The sequence below is a fragment of the Ambystoma mexicanum genome, chromosome 11 (assembly GCF_040938575.1).
Source record: "Ambystoma mexicanum isolate Mex_15411 chromosome 11, UKY_AmexF1_1, whole genome shotgun sequence".
NCBI lineage: Eukaryota > Metazoa > Chordata > Amphibia > Caudata > Ambystomatidae > Ambystoma > Ambystoma mexicanum.
The window spans coordinates 84,386,976-84,408,970 of NC_090934.1; the positions used below are offsets into that span (position 1 = coordinate 84,386,976).

The window sequence follows — 21,995 nt, forward strand, 5'->3', positions numbered from 1 at the left end:
ATGATGATGATGATGAGGAGGAGGATGATCTGGGCACGCCTTCCTCAGCCAGGGCCTTCCACAAAAGTCTTGCTGGGCTGGGGGAATACCTGGGCCTACCCCAGCCCGAGGTTGAGCAGCTGGCAGAAGGGGTCCTGGCTGAAGTACTCACTCAACGCCCCTCTGCGAAAACGGGGATTCCTCTGCAGACCGATGTAGTCTCCCTGGCCAAGAAGGGTTGGCTTAAGCCCCACTTGCCCCAGCCGGTCAATTGACGCCTGGACGCCAAGTACAGGCAGATGGAGGGGGGGGGGATACACTCATGCTCTCGGCCCATCCTCAGCCACACTCCTCTGTGATTGCTGCGGCATCACTATACTCCAAGCCTCAGTCTTCCTCAGCCTCCTCATCTGGTGCTCTGCTAGGCAAGGCGGAGAAGATCTTGGAGGCGTACGGAAAGAAACTCTATTCCAACGCATCCCTGCACCTTCATCAAGCCAATGCCGATGCCATGCTCACTGCCGCTAACCAGAGGTTATGGCAGGAAATTGCAGACTTCCTCCCGGAACTCCCTATGCAGAGCCAATCGCGCTTTAAGGCGGGGCTGGCAGAGGCCAAGCTGGTGGCACGTGACCTCATGGAATCCACTGTGGCCCATATCTACACCTCTGGCCATGGTATCTGTATCGCCACAGACATGAGAAGGACGGCCTGGCTCCGGGCCATGAAATTCAACCCGGACATCCAGGAACGCATATTAGATCTAGCGTTCGAGGGTATGTGTGTGTGTGGGGGGCCGCCTCTTCCACTCCACCATGGACGAGGTGCTGGACAAAAAGAAAAACGGCTCACAAACGGCCAAGTCATTATCCATCTTGACAAAGACCACGCCTAAGTCGTACACCCAGTGACCGCAGTGCTCCGACAGGGGGTGTACGTATGAAGGGTTCCGAGACTTCCACTGATGGAGATCCAGGTAGCCGGACCGCTCTCGCCGTCTCAGAACCGGCACAAGCAACAAAAATGGGAGGGAGGGGAATAAGGGCTTTTTCCAATCCCCCTCCTCTGCAACAGCCTCCGAGGGAATGAAGGCATGACACGCCCCTTCGGGTCCACGTGTCTCCAGTGGGGGGCAGGCTTGCTCTCCATGCACATTTCTGGCACCAGAATTTCACTGACCACTGGATTCTCTCTGTTGTATCCACGGGGTACTGTCTACCCACCCCAGCCTCTCCTCCCTCCTCCCCTCCACTCCCTCAAGTTGGGACAGCAACTCTTCTGGCAGAGATCCGGTCGCTCGTAGAGAGCCCGGCAGTAGAGGAAGTCCCAGCCTCCCAGCGAGGCTTGGGCTTTTACTCCAGGATTTTCGCCATTCAGAAGAACCAGGCGGGCCTGAGAGTTGTGCTGGACCTTTCCACCCTCAACCTCTTCTTACCACTTGTTAGGCAGACTCCTGTGCAGTGCCCTTAGGGACCACTACACACAATTAAGCCTACAAGTGGTAATACAAGTTCACCTTTGGTACAAGCCTGTACTACACTGTTAAAGTGGTAGCATTAGCAGAGCAGCCAGGCTTATCTCACGAGTATATGAGCAGTAGCAGAGATTACACAAAGGGACCACAATTATTGTGACTCAAGCAAACACTGACTCAAGGTTTCAGGTAAAAAACATAAGTACATTTATTTTTAAACCATTTGTTATAAACACAACACTTATAGAAATTCAAAACCACACGTAAAATACACTACAACCAACCAATTCACTTGGTACAGAATAACTCAAGGTAAGTACCCTATGTTTTAACGGACCGGTGTTGTGAAACAAAAGATGTTACCTGGAATTCTTATGCAGTCACTTTTTGACAGTAATGACAGTTCAGTCTTACGAAAGGTACGCGTATCCGCGGCAAGAAATGTTACCGGGGCAAAAACACACTTAGCACTTGAGTTAACCAGAGAGAGTTGTGGGCAAAAATCATAGGCAATACTGTTGTCAGAGCAGACAGAATCAGAGAACGCTAGTTGACAGAAATGGAATAGTCAATAGGCTGGAGCCAGTGTCAAGTGGAACCGGGTTCCTGTTGTTGAGGATCACACAGTCGGACAGTTCAAGATTCAACGTTGCCAGGAGTATTTAGATATTGTCAACAGAGGAAGCAAAAGTTATAAGAAGGAGTGAAGATGAGGACAAGCCTTGGAGGGGGGAGGAGAAAATGGATTCACCCTAGCTCCTCGAAGCAGAACACAGTACCTTATTCAAGAAAGAAGCTGGTGCCACGGCAGTTTTTGCTGGTAGTTTCCTGCAGACCCACGGTTCCTGGAGCTTCAGCAAGGAGGACGACATCTGAAGGAGTCTGCACTACGCAGGAATGAAGCCAGCCGCAGCGACGATGAATAAAAGGTGCGCTCCTTAAAAACAGGAGAGGCTCTTCAGATGGCTATCCGGACCACTACAGCAGTGTGAAGGCGATTTCAACCAAGAGGAGGATCCTCTGGCTGTGGAAGATGAGCTGGTTAACCCCACCAGGCTCAAGGGAAGAAGACTCCGGACTGGATCTTCTCTGGTCGTCGAAGGGTAGATAGCTCAGGACTGCAGCAAGGCTTCACCGGGACGGGATAGTTGCAGCAGCCGTCGTCTTCTCCGCTCTCTTCGGTTCCTTGTAGTTCCAGTGGCAACTCTGACTTCCAGCCCAAGAGTCCTGCCTTTTATGCGCAAATCCCTTATTGACATGGCATGGCTGTCAATCACGCAGCAGGGGGGTTGTCAGCTCGGACAACCACCTCAGCCAATCATGGCAAAGTGCGACTTGGGTTTCCTAGGATACCCTGTGCAGGGTGTGACTACACCCCTCCCTCACATTCCGCCCACCTAGACACCCAGGCGCCTAGACGAGGGCTTCTTGACAGAAGCCCACCAAAAGACGGTGAACAAAGAAGGCAAACCTGGTTTGCCGCGCAAGTAAAACACAAGAAGGACTTTAACAAAAAGGAATGGCGAATAAACCCGACCGGAGCAAAAAGAAAAAGTATTTGGTCAAGCGGATTTGTGTTCGAGGCTAATATAATAGCCTAAAACAATACAACGTTTATATAGTATAAACGCAGTCGAAAGGTTAGGGTAGATGCCACTGCCACCAGCCAAGTCTAAATGTTAAAAGAGCAAAACAAGGCTCTAGGATGTACAGATAAAAAGGGCTAAGAAGTAACCCTTTCCAATACTCCATGTAATATGAGGTGTACCGGATCTGTGGTTAAATGACTATGTAAAGTTAATGGCAACTTTACCCTTTTCTGGGGGACAGTAGTCAGCCCCAGAAATGGAGTTGGTGGGAAGTCTAAAAGACAACCCTGTGTCACTGCACTGAAGGTGCTGTGTAACACACAAAAGAAGGGGGCTACTGAAGTGATGTACTCCAGAGCCCACAATCACAAAAACAGATGAAATGCACATGGCAAAACATGGGTAAGAGTGGGGGAAAAGCTCACACTCTTAACAAGTGAAAATAATAACTCCAGAAATCCAGAAAAGCTTCTGAGGACTCACTAGGTAAGCGAAATTAGCCATTGAATGATAATTCTCCCTAACACCCCTACAAAAATTCAAGATGGTTACGCCAGCTTTTATAGCAGAGACATTGTGCAAGGGAGACTGGATGTGCTCCATGCATCTGAAGGACGCGTACCTACACATCCCGATTTGGTAGCCCCATAGTTATTTCCTACGGTTCAGGATCATGGGCTACCATTTTCAATACGATGTCCTTCCTTTTGGCCTCAACTCAGCCCCTGGGGTCTTTACCAGGCTCATGAATACGGTGGCTGCCCTCCTCAGAGCGCAGGGCCTCCACATCTACCCATACCTCGACGACTGGCTCGTCAGGGCTACATCTCCGGAAGCAGTTCACCACTCTTCCCATGCCCTTATGAACACAATGCACTATCTGGGATTCTCGCTCAATCTCACGAAGTCGCAGCTGCACTCCACGCAGGCTCTGACATTCTTGGGCTTAATTTGGGACACATGCTCCGAAAAGGTATTTCCGTTGGAGGACAAGATCTCAGCCATCAAGAGGGCCACCACCCACTTCCTCGGCAGAGAGTTGACCTTGGCATGGTTGTACCAGCATCTCCTGGGTCTCTTGGCGGCAGTCCTATTAGCCGTTCCACACACAAGATTGAGGATGAGGAGGATTCAGCTGCACTTTGCAGCCTCATGGAACCAGGAGCAGGGCTCCCAGTCTGAGATGATCAACGTTCCTCCATCTCGCCACCCGGACCGAACATGGTGGTCCAGGGACTGCAACCTACGGACGGGCAAGCCCTTTCGGCTTCCCACCCCGCAGGCCACCATCACCACAGGCTCCTTGCTCGAGGGCTGGGGAGCCACTCTGGATGATATCTCGGTGCACGGCAGCTGGACTCGACAGGAGCAGGAATACCACATCCATTGGTTAGAGCTGAACGCCATCTGACTAGCGCTCAGAGCATTCCTACCACTTCTCAGGGGCAAGGTTGTTCTTATCCAGTCAGACAACTCGACCAGCATGTACTACGTCAACAAGCAGGGAGGCACCAGATCCCCTTCTCTGTGCAGACTGGCAATCAGCATGTGGGAGTGGGCCCTGGAAAACGACATCTACCTCACGGCAGTCCACCTCCTGGGGGAATCCAACCTGGAGGCGGACAGGCTCAGCAGGTTGGGAGCAGACAATTACGAGTGGCAGCTAAACTACCTCGTTATTCAGGAGATCTTCAACAGGTGGTGTAATCCTCAGGTGGTATTCTTTGCCATCTGTTGCAACAAGAAGTGTCCTCAGTTCCCCTCCTGACAGGGGCAGGTCCCCAGCTCCCTGGGCGACGCATTTCGGCTTCAGTGGAACGGCATGAAGGCCTAGACCTTGCTGCCCACACCGCTGATTCACAGTGATTTGCCAGGTCAAGGAGCCTCGCCAACTCAACATCATTCTGATAGCTCCATGGTGGCCAGCCAGGCCATGGTTTTTGGAACTGCTCAGCCTCTTGGATATACCTCCGATTCACCTACCAACGGGCCCAGCACATCTCTTGGCGCTGCAGGGGTGCAGGGTCATCCATCCCGCGCCATAGAAACTAGCCCTCACAGCGTGGTGCCTGAGCAGGTAACACAGCAAGGCTACCAGGCCCAGTAGAAAAGTAAATGGGCCAGATTCTGCCCCTGGGCAGACTCCAAGGAAATCGACCCCCTGGCATGGACAACGTGCTCCCCATCTCGGCGCACCTCGCCCACTTTGGGGTGCAGGTGGATTCCAGCCGTACCTACCTCGCAGCCATCAGGGCTTACAGGAACTTGGAGGAGGGGGATCTTCTCCTCCAATTCTATCGTCAAGAAACATTTGACTGGGCTCACAAGGCTCTACCCGCCCGTCAAGAGGCCGCACCCCGTGTGGGTCCTCAACAGTCTTGGGCGCCCTGGCGCACAAACCGCTTGAGCCAGTGGCATCTGCGGGCATCAGGCTCGTCACCATCAAGACAGCCTTACTAGTCGGCCTCACCTCTGCTAGTAGAGTCAGCGAAATCCAGGCGCTGGTCGCCTCGAAACTAGGGACAAAGTAGTCCTGCGGACACACCCAGCATTGCTGCCCAAGGTGCCGTCTGCTTTCCACGTGAACAAGGAAATAGTCTTTCCTACGCTCTTTGCCGATCCTAAGGACGAAGCACAGAGTGCTGCACTGCCTGGATGTCAGACATTCCCTAAAATTCTACTTGGACAGGACCAAGGGCTTCTGCAAATCGGACGCCCTGTTCGTCATTTTCAGAGGCTCAAGACCAGGCTATCAGGCCTCCATATCCCGCTGGATGGTCTCAGCCATCAAGGAAGCGTACAAGGGCCAGCACAAGCCACTGCCGGCCAACATGCATGCCCACACAGTCGGGCCAAGGCAACGGCCATCACATTCCAGTACCATGTCCCTTGGCAAGTCATAAGCAGGGCGGCCACTCACTCGGCTTTCTGCAAGCATTACTGTTTGGATGCCGGCTCTAGATCTGACGCGGCTTTTGGACAGGCGGTTCTCAGGAATCTATTTGCTAAAGGAGGGTCTTCTCTCCACCATGCGGCTACATTCAGTTGTAATCGCCCATGCAGTATGGAGGAAAGGGGATGGGACTTAAGAGTAATTATAAGTTGCTCACTGTAGTGACTAACGTACTCTTAGTCCATAGTCCCCTTTCCTCCATGCGTCCCACCAACCTCCCCCCTAATAATACTGGTGTCACTAGGCAATGTTAAATCTATTATCAACGCATCAATGGGGACTGAGGTGTAGCGCCGGAGGGCGGCTTCAGGGCAGCGCATGCTCCCTGGGCCACACCCGCGCGTGCCTTTACATTTAAGGGGAAAGATTTTTTTCTGGTGAGAAAGATTCCGTCTCCCGTGTATTGGAAGAGACGCCCATGCAGTATAGAGGAAAGGGGACTATGGACAAAGAGTACGTTAGTCACTACGGTGAGTAACTTAGAATTTCTCCATTGTGAAGACCGTGCACCAGCATTTGTCGCCGACCGTAGAAGTGCTCGAACCTGCAAACCTTATGCATCAAGGACCGAAGCCGGCGGCAGGAGAAGCGAACTTGGACCTACACCTGAGACCAGGCCAAGTCCTAAGATGAATCGGAGTACGGGGGGTGAGTTTTAACAGTACTTACCTTTACCCCCATGTCCCCTTTAAAAGTTTGTTTACTTTTAGAAATTTGGCTTTGCCATTGCTTGCTCGTGCAAGCATTCTGAAAGTGTGCGGATACCTGTATTCACTAGAACAACTTGTCCTCTATCCCTTGGAACTGTTCATTGGACCCCAGAAGCTCTTCACTAACTCTTTCCTGTCTCCCAAAACTGAGGGCATTGGAGAACCTTTGGGCACAAGGCCCCATACATCTTATGGAAGGACCTTTAAAGTTAGTGTGGTATCTCTGTGGACCTGTAGTGCTGCATATTGACAACACGCCCCTGAATGCTCACCACAGGAAAAAATACAACCAGCTAGGGAAAAAAAAGCCAAGAGATTTCTTGCAAGCATAACGAGTTTTAATTGCATAAAAAATAAGGTGGCCAGCAAATAACTTTGCTGCTCGAGAACGTTCTGCCAAACATTAGTACAAGCAAAAGGTTATAAGGCAGCACATCGTCATCACATACAGTAAAAACCCATGTGGCTGGTTGGTGAGACCATATACATGGGCCTGCTACATAAGGGATGCAGTCTTCCATCAGATGGGGTCAGCTGGGCTCATCTGTCCAGGGAGTGTAGGCCATTCATGTTCTTCATAAGTTATTATTGCAAGACATTGCTACTCTATCATTATGGCGTGCACCTGGAAACTTGGGGGCTGGCACAGGGGGAGGATCACGATCATGCTGACCAACATATTCTTCGCTCAGTTCATATCGTACTCTCCGCACCCAAGGCTTCCACACTCGCTTTGGACTAGAATGTATGCCTCCCTGTACCTCGTATTACAAAGTGTCATTATGGGATAAGGTGAAATGGTCGCGTTGGTTCAGTTATTTTGTGACCACTGGTTTTATGATTTGTGGTTTGAGGTCACCTACTATCACTGAATTCGGGTGTCTTGGACTGGGTCAGTTGTGGGTGTCATAACTCATGGTGGGATGGGTGGGAGTTGGAGGTCTACTGTTGGCCTGGCTGTGATTAATGTGCGCGCAGCAAGGTGCCTGGTGCTGTGTCGCAGCCTTGCAGCGAGCATTCATTTTCAGGATAACAAGTAATTGCAACAGTTAAGGAACAAAGGGAAGTTTGTATGAGAATTAGCAGCGCAGGTCCTTCTACCATCAGCGTCTCGGCCTGTTCAGGTTTATCCATCGGGCCTACGTTTACTGCGCAGCCATGCAGGACTGAAAGCATCTACCATAACAAAATGGCGCCTCTTTATATGCACGTACTAAGTCTATTCATCTGTTATTCATGCAATATTGTTTGTGCAGGGTTTCTTAGCACGGCCCTCTCGTACATCACACGTCGATCTATGGGACTCGCCTCATAACGCGCTTAGGGGGGTGGGAAAGGTTCATTTTGTTCACAACAATACTAACACTTCCCTTCCGTTGCAGGGGTTTGTTATGTATTTGGCCCTACTCCAGTGGTTGTATATATGTTTATTTTATTTAGTACTAGCTGTCCCCGGCCACGCGTTGCTGTGGCTCAGTCTGGTTAAATGGAAAAGAAAGAAAAAAGAAAGCGCACGTTTCTAATAAGACAATGCTTGTGGGTAGTTTTTAATGGCTCTGGCGGTTCTCCAAGTTGAGGCAGTTTAATTTTCCCGGCGGTGCAACACATTCCTTTAGTTTCTCCATTAAATTTCAGAGCCTTGCAATAAGGACACACTTCAGTCATGGTGCCGTTGAGAACATGCCGGCTCAAACTATAATCATCAGCTGGGTTGTACCGCAATGTAAGGCGATTGTAATCACGTGATTGTTGAGCACAGAGTCATGTTTGACGCTGATCTGCTGTTTCTCGTTGACTTCTTTCAGCCGGTCGCGTTCATTTTGTTGAGAACAAAGCAGATCTGAAGCTGCAGAACGCGATCCCTGTGCTCACAACCGTGCATCCTAAAGTCTGGCTGCACGTCGCTCTGCTGCTTCCTCGGCACGTATTTGAGCCATTATAAATCGTAAACATTGAAATGGAATCGTAAAATGGCATGTGTTGCTTTTACGTCCAACACATGGTGCTGTTTTTCAGAAAAAGCATGCTTTTACCCGTCACAGGTGTGACATCTATGTATAGTAGGTATATAAAAACACGCCTATTCGAATGCAACATTGTGTCAAAATTTCAAAGCAATCTATGAAGAACTTTCATAGATTTAAGATTTTGAACAAACAAACATTTAATTTTTTATTTATATAGATTCTGTGATATTACATGCTAGTAGTCATTCTTCATTGTGTTATATGGCCATAAATACATATTTTAATTGTGTAAGTGTGTTCCTTGACTTTTAACTGTGTAATCATTGAGGACCCCCTTACCAGGCTCACCCTTGCTGAAACCTATTCTTCACCACATCACCTTGATACCTTGAACTGGTTTGGCTACAGCTCCCAGAGTTGTCCCTGTCCCTAAACTAGGTTGGCCTTCTATACATCTGTCCACCAGGCCAGAGTATAGAAGATCAGTGCTAACATCCCACATTATAGTCAATTGAAAACTATATTGTGAAAGAAAGAAAGAAAGAAAGAGAAAGAAAGAAAGAGAGAAAGAAAGAGAGGACTTAAAATCAAAAAAGAAATAATAAAAAGAGAACCACTGTGAAGTTAATTATTTACTACTTTATATTTCTCCTGTCTTCTTTCACAGACCAAGGCAGCACTTACAGCGGTGACATAGAATCAGAAGCAGTGTCTACCCCACACAGTTGGGAGGATGAGCTGAATCACTATGCTTTAAGGTCAGCTGCTGTACATGAGCAGGAATCGGAGTTGAAGCGACCCTCCAGAGTTGACACTGAGCAAGACTTGGAGGCAGATTTTCCAACAGGTTTGTTCCAACCACTAAAAACTAGCCAGAACAAACACATGCTCTTTAGAAAAAAGAAAAAGAAAAACTGCTTTATTCACCCTCTGTAAATGAGCTAAGGAATCGATTTGTTCTCGGAAATACTGTTTAGATTTCTGCTCAGTGGATGAGCACTCTGCCTGAACCTGTGATGCTTTGTTCCAGAAGCCTTTGACCCCCTGAACAGAGGATCTGGTCTTCTGTCACGCAGAGCACGGCGAAGGCACAGGGATGGATTTCCACAGCCCAAAAGACGTGTGAGCATACATTTGTGTCTTCCTCTTGTGTTCTGAAAACTGTGATGTTTAGTGTGTGGCATTTTGGCAAACCAGTGTTACTCCATCTTGGATTTTTCTTTGTTCATGAACACAGGATATCTTACTATGTGCATGATTTTGGAAAACTAGAGGGATGGATAGAGAGAACGCTTTGTAAAATGAGCACATACGCATGCCTATGTTTCTGTCTGACTTTGTGTTTTCATACATTTTTTCTCCAAGTGAACATTTCAATGCCAAAGGCCACAGTTTCCAGCTTTTTCATAGAGGGGGGGAAAAAGCACAAGGAAACAGATGGGCATAGATGTTTATCATCCAGTAGCCTTTTCCTCCGTGCCTGCAGGCATAAATTGAATTTGCGGATGAAGAGCTAATAGCTTCTGGGCTCCATTATTTTGGATAGCCAGGAGCTAAATGATTTGGGCAAGGAACCAATGCAATGCCGGCTATGTACAGCTAGAAGAAAAAAGTAAGCACAAAGCCAAAATCGTGATCTCCGCAGTGATCTACGACCCATAACAGTTGACCGAGAGCCTTTCAGAGAACATGTTGACCCTACTGTGATGCAAGCCTCTTTGATTTTGATCTCCGCAGCAGTTGAATTAACTGAGTGGCAACTTCATCAGCTTTCAAAACTGGCTCAAAGAGTTTGATAGTTTGAAACCGGAAACAATCAAATTTTAACTTGGTCAGTGGTAATACAGGATAAAATATTTGTCTTCCCTTTAGTAAAGGGAACTCGGGTATTCTGTTGCATGGTTTCTACAAGAGGCCTAGCACCTTGCTTCTCCAGCATTGGATCTGTCATAGATTTACATGGTGTGAATATTCCCCGGCGTCAAGCTGGGAATCCTCAGTTAGCTTTCGGATATTACTTTTTAAAAGAAAAGTTAGGTGCATTGTGAATGCTGTCATCCTCCTTTATGGGTGATTTAGCCCCATCCAATGGGACATTGAGTAGAAAGCTCCTCCTTCCTAGCCCTTCTTCAGATTCATACCGCGTCTCACGCTCTGAGTCCTTGAGTTCTTTCTCTTCAGGAGAAATAAGTTTGTCAAGAAAACCTACTTTCTACAGAGTTTTTTTTCTCCAGTACTAAGAGACTTCTTTGGATTTGAAAGGAATGGGTAAGTGTAAGGCAAAAAAAAAGTTATTCAATGCTTACAAGCACTGTGAGTGCATATATTGCCTTTATCCCAGCCACTCTGCTGAGGATTGAAAGCTGTAAAAGGTTTAGCGCCAAAGCCCTCAGGATTGGCACCAATGACTAGTGTGTTAGCTCCAGGAGGGGTAATGCCCACCTTCAGAGTCTACTAAAAACATTGCTGTGCGTAGGTGGGTGAGAGGTCCTCATCCAAAGAAAGGGACAAATCTGAAGAAAGACCTCCAAAAAGACATAAGCATCGTCACAGCCATGTAGGAGTGTAGGAGATATGAGGGCCTCGTCGATGATCAAGGGACAAGAGGGTCCGACAAAGAGCCCATCAAGGCCTTCGTCGTAGTCAGGGAAACGCACCCATGCTCCGTCAGCCACGCACTTGACCACAAACTTGTTAACCCAATCAGTAACCCCTCGTCCATGAGCCCGTTGATTGCACTCTCGTCAACCAATGAACCCTTGGCAGGGGGACCGTCGATTGCACAATCATCGACCAGGAACATCTCGTCCACGAGCCCATCGACGGCACATTCAGCGACCGCGAGCTCAACCAAGTGAAAGGCAATTATCAAACCAACTATGGTGCGCCAAGTCAGCCGTCAACCAGGATAAAATACAAGCGGACAACCTTGCAGACAGGTTGGGGGGGGGGGGGGGGGGATAAACTCATGGATGTCGTCCATCACAAGGTAAGAGTCCACGACGGAACCAGCATCGTCGTCGGCCCGGTCATCAGCCAGTTGGGGGATAGGAGGGGTACACGACTGGGGGAAAATTACTGACCCAGACCAAAGATGCCCGGAGTGGCGCCACCGACTCACAAAACAGTCAAGCTGGCAGAAGGCCAACCCAAACATCAGCAGGAGGCTAATCTGGTAGAGGATGCACAGGTACAGGTAGTGACCTCACCAGTCTCGCCAATCCGTTACTCTGACGTAATGCCGGAAGGCATTCTACAGCACAAGATTGATTTGGATTTTGAGGTCCCAGCAGGCTCGATTCCCCAGTCTTGGGCTTCAGAAGAGTCAGTGGGCAGTCACTCACACTCTCTTCGACTTCACCCTACGCTAGGATGGAGTCAATCAGAACACCTCATGTACCGGCCACATCAGAGGCACGCAGTCGCCCCTGGGGGGTTGGACAGTTGTCCGGTCTTGGGACTGATAGTACACTCACGGGTCAACCAACCCAACTGCTCATAAATCTGCAACCTTTGCTGTTGATTCAAGTCCTCTCATCCTTAGAAGCAGTACTGTCACAATTGCAGGCTATTGCCTTCCCAGCTGGAAGTGCAGTATGCATGGCAACCAACGGAAGAGCGTCAACCAGTCTCACCACTCGGTTCGCCAGCCAAGTCCCCTCTACAGGGTCAAGACCACAGTCCACACGTACGTCACCATCAATGTCCAGATCTCCATCCGTGCAACATCACCTACAGGGTCAATGTCATTTCACAGATCTGTGGGACCCCACCCGTACTAGAAAGCGAAGTCTATGAGGGGAGACACCATGCAGTATAGGCCGCCTCGGCCATAGTGCTACCAAGGCCAGCAATAGTGCCTCCACCCTTACCCGCTGTCGGGGACAAGGAACGGTAGGAAAGTGCACTCCTTGATACGGAAACCGACAACCCACAAGACACACTCTACCATGACTGTATACCCTAGGCGCAACGATTGGGATACCGACACCCCAGGAAGAAACTCCCAACCCTTCGCCGCCGGACGACATAAGAGCTTTTCACGCCACCATCTCTGAAGCCTGTCAGGAATTTAGCCTGGTTCCGTCAGAGGATAAGAAAGAATGCTTCTTATTTGATCACAGGGGTAAGTAGAGAAAGTCGTGGTGTCCATTCCAATATTTGATCACATGTGGGAAATGGGGTTACACACCCTAAGACATCAGTTTACAGAACCGGCCGTTAAAAGCAGATGGGGGAAAAGAAGTTTAAGGCACCAGACTCCACACCTAAATGCCTTATTTCCAACCCAGGCTGGGATCGGTCGTGTCAGCGGCAGCAAGTAGAAAAGTCCATTCGCTAGCACATAAATGCACTCTGGCACCAGAGAGCGAGGGCCGCAAATTGGGTGTCTTCAGGAAGAAAGTCATAACAATTCGGGCAACAACAATGAAAGCAGCTAACTCTATGGCGATAATGTCACGCTGCGACTGTGAAATGTGGCACAGGATTGCCCCTGTGATGGAACATCTGCCAGAGGATGAAAAGAAAGAGGCAATGGCAATATTAAGGGTGTGGAAAAGCGGCCAACCATAGCACTGTTATTGCAGTAGATCTTTCTCGAAACCGGTTTTAAACAAATCAGAAATGGAGTGGTGATGAGAAGGCAGGGCTGGTTAGACATTCCCATTGAGTGTGATGATCTGTTGGACCGAAAATAGATGATGCACTGAAGGCAATACAAACTGACACTGATACTGCCCGATCGCTTACCAGCCTGCAAAGTAGGAAAATCTTTTGTCCATTTAGAGTGGCCTCAGGAAGAAATCCAAAGCTACAACAAATCAAAGGATTTTCACCAAGCACAGAGGCACCAACAAACCCTCTGAATGGGAGACCGGGGAAGCAATTGCCGTGCCTATGCTCTAAATACGGGGCAAGTGGGGGAAATGTGTCCAATTATGTTCATTGATGGCAACGCATAACTCCAGACTGGTGGGTCCTGCAGGCAATCACCTACAGGGGCCTGCTAGAATTCACAAGACAACCCCCCAAACACACCGCCCATCCTGCACACGCAAGGACACCTAAAGGTCCTACTCCAAGAAGTCTAAAAATTGCCACAGAAAAGGGCAATCGAAAGGGTGCCAAAGCGACACAAAGGGGGCACGGTACTTTGTAGTAAGAAAACCGGACACCAAGTGGCGTCTGATACTGAACCTACGCAGCCTCAACAAATTCATCAAAATGCAAAAGTTCAAAATGGTAATGCTACAGCAAGTAATCAAGGCGATTCACCAACCTGACTTCCTAGGGTCCCTAGACCTACAGAATGCGTACTTTCACATCCCAATCCACCTCAAACACAGGAAGTACCTAGGATTTGTAGTTCTCAACGCCCATTACCAGTACCAGGTACTGCTGTTCGGCCTAATGTCAGCCCCACAAATCTTTACAAAATGCCTAGCATCCATCGCGGCAAGCCTTCCCAGAGAAGGTCACCAAGTCTAACCATACTTTGACTACTGGCTTGTGAGAGGGCCAACACTCTCCAAGGCTCAACGCACCATGTCGGAAACAGTACAAACACTCCAAAGCTTAGGATTCTCAATGAACGACAAAACATCTTCTCTGCAGCCGTCCAGGAACTTAGTATTTCTGCAAGACCGTCCTTATCCAAAGACAACTCCACCAGCATATACTACGTCAACAAGCAGGGGGGGTACCAGGTGCCCTCCGCTGTGCAGCCTAGCGTTCAGCATGTGGGAGTGGGCCCTGGAGAACATCTACCTCACGGCTGTCAAATTCCCGGGCATGGCCCACTTGGAAGCGGACAGGCTCAGCAGACTGGGACGGACAATTACAAATGGCAATTGAACGACCAGGTGATGCTGGTGATCCTCAGCAGATGGGGGCACCCCCAGTTGGATCGGTTTGCCTCCTGGAAGAACAGGAAGTGCCATCAGTTTGCGTCTTGGCAGGGGCAGGGTTCCGGGTCCCTGGGCGACTAATTACAGATACAGTGGGACGGAATGACGGCCTATGCCTTTCCTCCCACACCCGTGGTCCACAGGGTGATCCGCAAGATAAAGGAGACTCGTCACCTCAGCGTCATTCTGATAGCACTATGGTGGCCGGCGAAACCGTGGTTCTCCGAACTGCTCAGCCCCATGGACAAACCTCCCATTCACCTTCCGCTGGACCCAGCCCATCTCATGTCCCAGCAGGGGGGCAGGGTCATACACCCCGCCCCACAGAAGTTAGCCCTCGACAGCGTGGTTCCTGAGCAGGTCAACCTCGGGCACCTGAGCCTATCACAGGCTAACCTGGAGATCATTCAGGGCGCCAGGAGCAAGTCTACTATGAGCTAATACAAGAGTAAATGGACTAGGTTCTGTCATTGGGCGGACTCTAAGGAGATGTCATGGTTATGAAGTCAGGGGCACAGGCATGCAGGGGTCGCATGCACAGGAGACCTGGGTGCCAGGCTCATGAACAAAAGTAAACAAGAACATCCATTTAACACCAAAGAGCTTTTATTATGGACATAGCACTTAAGATGCATTAACCTTGAACATTTCATCCATTAAGCAGGATTCATTAACCTTGAACATTCCATCCATTAAGCAGCCCGAAGTGTATTCTTGGGTGTGGCTGATAATGGATTGCCTTTGCACGTGCTCTTGCTAGGAGTGGCAGGGTGTGGCTGGTAAGCTGGCCCTAATGGGCGTGCCCACGATCTGTGCTATAGCTACCGCCTAAAAACCCATTGTGTTCTCCAGCATGGGGTCTGGCATGGATTCACATGCTCATAAATATTCCCCGTCGTCAGGCTGGGAATCCTCGGTAAAGAAAAATCAGTATCAGTTTCGTTTCTGATCTGTCTTTCGTAGTAGTAACCAATCGCTGATCTCTGCGTCATACTGACCACAGCCAATGACTGCCATCTCCCTAAGCCCCGCCTCTGGCAGCCATCTTCAGATTTCTACCGCACGTTCAAGTGTTGGGATCCTTGTGCTATTGCTCTCGAGCGTTAGTGCTTTTTTCGCGCTGTTCCTTAGGAACATTTTCTCTTTTTCGGTCAAAAGAGCCTCAAGCTCCACCGTTTCTTTATCCGATCAACGGGGACCCGTGTCGGATTCTTCTACGCCCCTCAAGGGTGAAGATTTCGTCGAGCCGCGCTTTTGGAGGACTCCAGAAATTTCTCAGGCCCTTCTCGAGCATGGCTCAGGAGAAGGGAAGCTCGACGCCCGGAAAGCTGTTCAGGGTCTGCCCTGGATGCCAGCTTTAGAATGTCTTTAAGGAGGACGAACACTCCCTTTGCCTCTACTCCCTGTATGAGGACAAGACGCACGTGGAGAAGGACTGTGTGTTTTGCAGCAATATGTCGGAGCGGACCATGAAGGACCGCCATCTGCGTCTCGCCAACTGGCTGGAAGGGAAGAACCCGTCAGGCGAGAAGAAGTCTGAGCGGTCTTCTAAGACCATTGAGGGCGCCCCGGCGACGGGGGTCCAACAGAAGGCCAAGCACCGCGAGTCCACTGGCACCGGGAGCGCCGAACGGTCGGGCTCTACGGGCGCCAGGCAGGGCGCATCCTCCCCGGCGCCATCAAGCACGAGCCAACGCTCTGGCTCGGGTAAGAGGAAGGCCGAGCACCCGGCGAAGCTCCTGGAGAGACCCCGGTCATGCTCGAATGCCCCATCGGAGGGGGAGCGAGGCGGTGACCCTCCCCCCAAGGAGAAGGCGGTGAGCGCAACTAAGGTGGTGAAAGCCTTGATCCATCCGGCCAAGGCCTCTATCGAGACAGTCGCGGCAGCCCTGGCTCAGCCTGTGGAGGCTACACCAGTGGTGGCGACCTCGGGGCCCAGAATCTCACTGCCACCGCGGAGGGAGTCCTCTTTCATGCCCATCGACAGGACCCCGTGAAACCTCCGACGGAGAAGAAAAAGGGGGGGGGGGGCAGGAGGTCGTCGTGGATTCGGCCTCAACCTCTGAGGAGGAGCTGATCGAAGTCTTAGGCCACGACGTTGGCATGGAAGAAGACCAGCCCGTCGGGAGGGACCCCGACGTAGGAGACGACGAGAACGTCGAGGGTGCCGACGGGGCTCCTGACCGCCCATCGGAACCCCCTCAACCAGTGCCGCAAGACAATTCGGCGGCCATTTTGTTGGCTATACAGTCCTTATGCTCGGAGATAAGGACGAGACTGCCGTTACCACCAACGGAGGAACCGCTCCCGACGGGGGACCCGGAGCCAGGCCCTTCTGGGAGCCCTCCTCTTAAGAGAAGGAGGATTCATCCTCCACCTCCTTTTCAACCATCGCGCCCTGCTCAGCCCTCCTCCCCGTCCACAACACGTGGGGATGATACAGGGACTGACACGGCCGCGACGGGTACAGACGACGAGGTTTACGACGAGGATCTCCTGTCGTCACCTCCCCCCAGGCTTCCCCGCCCGACGAGATTGGATCGTTTCACGCCATGATCGCCAGGGCATCCGAGCTTTTCCAGCTCTGCCCGGAAGAGAAGAAGGAAGGTTTCCTTTATCAACGGTGCGAGACCAAGAGGAAGACAGTCCTCGCTGTACCTCTACTGGACGATATCTTGGATGAGGGTCTCTCCCTCCTCAAGAACCCATCCACAACGCCGGCGAGAAGGGATCAGTACGAGAAGAAGTACCAGGTCCCGGACGCGGCCCCCTTGTGCCTTCGGGCACAGCCGACCCCGGACTCGGTCGTCTCTGCGGCGGCCAGGAAGAAAGCAGGGGGGGGGAGGGCTCGGCCTATACGTCAACCTCCCTGCCGGACGGCGAGGGAAAGAAATTGGACACGATGGGACGCAGAGTCATCTCATCGGCAGCGACGACGATTAAAGCTGCCAACGCCTTGGCTATCGTAGCCCGCTACGACAGGGAGTTGTGGTACAAACTCGCCCCCCTGCTGGACTTCCTACCAGATGACAAGAGAGCGGAGGCCCTAGAGATCTTGCAGGAAGGACATCGCTGACACTGGATTTCGCCAGTTGGGCAACGGCGTGTGCTCAAGGCTACTGACTTCCGTCAGGACGTGCAGACCAGAGTCTTGGACATGCCGTTCGACGGGAGCAACCTGTTTGGGAAAACAGTGGACGATTCCCTACAAGCCATCAAGGCGGACACGGAGACGGCCCGGCTCTTGGTGTTCTCCAGCAACGACGGCCGCCCTTTCGGAGCGGCGGAGGCAAACAGGGTGCCTCCAAAGGTTCCGGCGGCGGATTTTCCACCTATCGTCAAGCGGCCCGTTCATCGTCACAGGAAGCCTACAGGGGACGAGGCAAGTCGGGCGGACTCCGCCGTCGTCGCCAAGGAGGACAAGGCGGCAAAGCCTCGTCGAAGCAGGACTGAACCGGCCGTGGGGTCGGGCCCCCACCGAAGCACCCCGGTGGGAGGCCGGCTGGCAAGCTTCGTCAGCGTGTAGGAGTCCATCTCCACCGACCGTTGGGTGCTGGACGCCCTGGCTCAGGGTCACGCGCTCGAGTTTCTAAAGAGGTGCCCGGGCGTCCCCCCCCCCCCCCCTGTGGCCAGGAAGGAACATCACGTCCCTCAACTTCTGTTGGCGGTAAAGGCGATGCTCAAGAAAGGCGCCATCGAGCTCGTCCCAAAGAGGCTTCGGGGTTCCGGAGTTTACTCAAGATACTTCCTCGTGAAGAAGACGACGGGGAGGATGGCGTCGCATCCTGGACCTACAATGACTGCACAAATTCATCAAGGCACAAAAGTTCCGGATGGTCACCCTCCAACACGTCCTGGGTCAACTGGAGGAGGGCGATTTCCTGTCGTTGTTGGATTTGGAGGATGCGTACTTCCATATCCCCATCCTAAAGGGACACCGAAAGTTTCTCAGATTCGTGGTCCAAGGGCGTCACTACCAGTTCAGAGCCCTTCTCTTCGGATTGAGGTCGGCACCCAGGGTGTTCACCAAGTGCCTCGCACCGGTGGCGGCGCGGCTGCGCCTAGAGGGGATCCACGTATACCCCTACCTGGACGACTGGCTCATCCGAGCAAAGACAAAGGAGCTCGCCGCAGAGCACACGGCAAGGACCGTCCAACTACGCACGGACCTGGGATTCTCCATAAACTACGCCAAGTCCCACCTGGTGCCCGCGCAAGACGCACTGTTTCTGGGAGCGAAGCTCGACACAGTGTCGCTTCTGGCCTCTCCGTCGGAGGAAAGGACGAGGGCCATCTTGGGCAAGGTGCAGCGGATGCTGGTTGCGGACGCGGCCAGGGTGAGGTCCATCAAGTCCCTCCTCGGAATGATGTCTTCTTGCATTTATCTCATCCGCCTGTGCAGGCTTCGGATGCGCCCGTTGCAGGAGTTCCTGGACGCGTGCTGGATCCAGACGATGGGCAGCTTCGAGGACAGGATCACACTCGAGTGTTTCCGACGAGCGATCCGGTGGTGGGGCACTGGCGCGCATCTGACGGCGGGCATGGACTTCCAGACCCCGGGCCACCAGAAGACAGTGACCACGGATGCCTCCCTGGAAGGGTGGGGAGCGCACACCGAAAACCTGCACGCGAGGGGTCTTTGGCTGCCGGCGGAGAGGTCCCTCCATATCAACGTCCTGGAACTTGTGCAGTGTTTTGGGCCCTCAGGTCCTTTCTTCCGTCCCTCAAGGGCAAGGTGGTGAGGATCTTCACCGACAACACCACCACCATGTTCTACATCAGGAAGCAGGGCGGTACCAGATCCCGAGCCCTGTCCAAGGAGGCACAGGATCTGTGGCATTGGGCCGTCGCCCAAGGGTTGTTTCTGGTGCCGTTTCATCTGGCAGGAATAAAAAACACCATCGCCGACTCGCTCAGCAGAGAGCTGCGCTCGTGCCACGAGTGTGAACTACGACAGGATCTAGTGGACCGCCTCTTCCGACGGTGGGGCACACCCCAGATCGACCTGTTCGCGACGGCGACGAACTCCAAGTGCCGGAGATTCGCCAGCAGGTTTCCCCAGCCGAGGAGCATGGGCGATGCTTTCTCGTTCCCCTGGGAGGGCCTGTTCCTATATGCGTTCCCTCCATTGCCGCTGCTGATCCGGCTCATCAACCAGCTCAAGAGGTCACGATGCAGGATGATCCTCGTCGCACCTGCGTGGCCAAGGCAGATATGGTTCCCGGACCTTCTGGACTTGTCAGCGTCCCCGTCAATCAAACTGCCAGTGGACGCGGATCTTCTCTCCAGGGAAGGAGGCTCCATCCTCCATCACGACCCGAAGTCGCTGAACTTGCAGGCCTGACTCCTGCAGCGTTAGAGTTTGGAGGTTACGACATACTGGCCGACTGCTGAGAGGTTCTTGCAAAGGCCAGGGCGTCCTCAACTCTTAAATGCTACGGACACAAATGGAAGAGGTTCTCTGTCTGGTGCCACGCACAGAAGATTAACCCTCTACGGATTACGGCTCCTCAAGTACTGCCGTACCTGCTGACGCTGGCCAAGGCTGGACTGGCGTACGCTTCCATCAAGATTCATCTTGCTGCGATCTCCCGATACACCAGAACCACGGGACGGACGTCTTTGTGGTCTCATCGTCTGGTGAAAGAATTCATGAAGGGACTGTTCAGATCGTTCCCGCCGGTGAAGGCCCCGGCGTGGGAGCTCAACGTGGTGCTGACCAAGCTCATGGGACCTCCGTTCGAGCCTCTGCACTCGGCTCCGTAGAAGTTCTTGTGGAAAACAGCGTTTCTTGTGGCCATCACCTCCGCACGACGGGTGGGAGAGATCCAGGCCCTTTCCTGCAAGCCCCCGTACTTGACTTTTCACGACACGAGGGTAGTGCTCAGGACGCACCCCTCCTTCATGCCCAAGGTGCCGTCGGACTTCCACCTCAACAAACCCTTGGTGTTGCCTGTTTTCTTCCCGTCGCCTTCGTCGCCGGCTGAAAGGACTTTGCACTCGCTGGATGTGGCTAGAGCGCTGAAGTTCTACGTGGACCGCACGAAGAGTTTTCGGAAGACGTCGCAACTTTTTGTGAACTTTGGACCTGTCAATCAGGGGAAGGCTCTCTCGAAGGCTTCCATTTCCAGATGGCTCTCCGGCTGTATCATGTACTGTCATCGGTTGGCAAACCGACCGCTGCCTGGCCGTCCGAGAGCCCATTCCACCAGAGCGATCGCAGCTACCACGGCGTTCCTATCTGGTGTGCCCTTGCTGGACATCTGCAGGGCTGCTACGTGGAGGTCGACGCACACGTTCATGAAATTCTACTGCGTCGATCGGGATTCCAGGGAGGAGTCCAGGGTCGGCCAAGCAGTGCTGCGCAACCTGTTCGCGTAAGGTGAGCCTGGTGAGGAGGTAAGAATTGCTTAATGTTGAGTTTGATGTAATGCTTAATGTTGAGCCTTTGCCACCTCCCGTGGTTGTGCATGTGTCTACTGCTATGTATTCTTATATTCATGAGCATGTGAATCCATGCCAGACCCCATGCTGGAGAAAGAACAAGTTACTTACCTGTAACTGTTGCTCTCCAGCATGGGTCTGGCATGGATTCACATGCGAACCCTCCCGCCTACCCTTCTGCGGCTCTTCACTTGGTCATACTGCCTCTTCACGTGCTACCAAATCTGAAGATGGCTGCCAGAGGCAGGGCTTAGGGAGATGGCAGTCATTGGCTGTGGTCAGTATGACGCAGAGATTAGTGATTGGTTACTACTACGAAAGACAGATCAGAAACGAAACTGATACTGATTTTTCTTTACCGAGGATTCCCAGCCTGACGACTGGGAATATTCATGAGCATGTGAATCCATGCCAGACCCATGCTGGAGAGCAACAGTTACAGGTAAGTAACTTGTTCCTTCTTTGCTGCCCGGTCGTAATGTATTGACACACTATATATGTCGCTGTCGGAGGAAAACTGCATACCGTTATTCACGTTATAAACGCTGGATAACAAAGCTATTAGCCAAACACCTTGTTTACTAGCTTACTGCTACAATCCCGCTACACGTGTTTATATCCGAATTCTAGATTGTAATTGACTCCTCAGCCACATAATTGATCTATCTTCTACTTTTGTTTAATGTGGCATCAGACACCGCAGTGCCCTGCCGTAACGCACTGCATGTCACTTAGCCCACTGTGCCTCTTTATTTGCTCCTTTTCTCTCCTATGGTGATACCTCACCACCTGACTGATGCAATCAACCTACTCACCACTTGAGACCCTAGACCTGCGCCTACAAGTGGGAGCTGTGCCCTACTGTCTCAATTGAGAGCTACAGTTAGGCCACTGTGCCTCACTATTTGTTACCCGCACCTAGTCCACTGTACCCTACTAACCATAGGTTCCACTGTGCCTAAACCCTTGA

At 51.7% G+C, this 21,995-nt stretch overlaps 1 protein-coding gene across 15 annotated transcripts in view; it reads left to right on the plus strand.

Annotated features, from left to right (window-relative positions):
* Positions 1-21,995, plus strand: part of ZMYM4 (zinc finger MYM-type containing 4) — a 1,943,772-nt gene that overhangs the window by 1,260,148 nt on the left and 661,629 nt on the right. For all 15 annotated transcript variants that reach the window (XM_069622579.1, XM_069622582.1, XM_069622583.1 and 12 more), the window contains 2 exons: positions 9,340-9,519; positions 9,703-9,794. In XM_069622579.1, the coding sequence (XP_069478680.1) occupies positions 9,340-9,519; positions 9,703-9,794 (272 nt within the window). The remainder of the gene's footprint in view (positions 1-9,339; positions 9,520-9,702; positions 9,795-21,995) is intronic.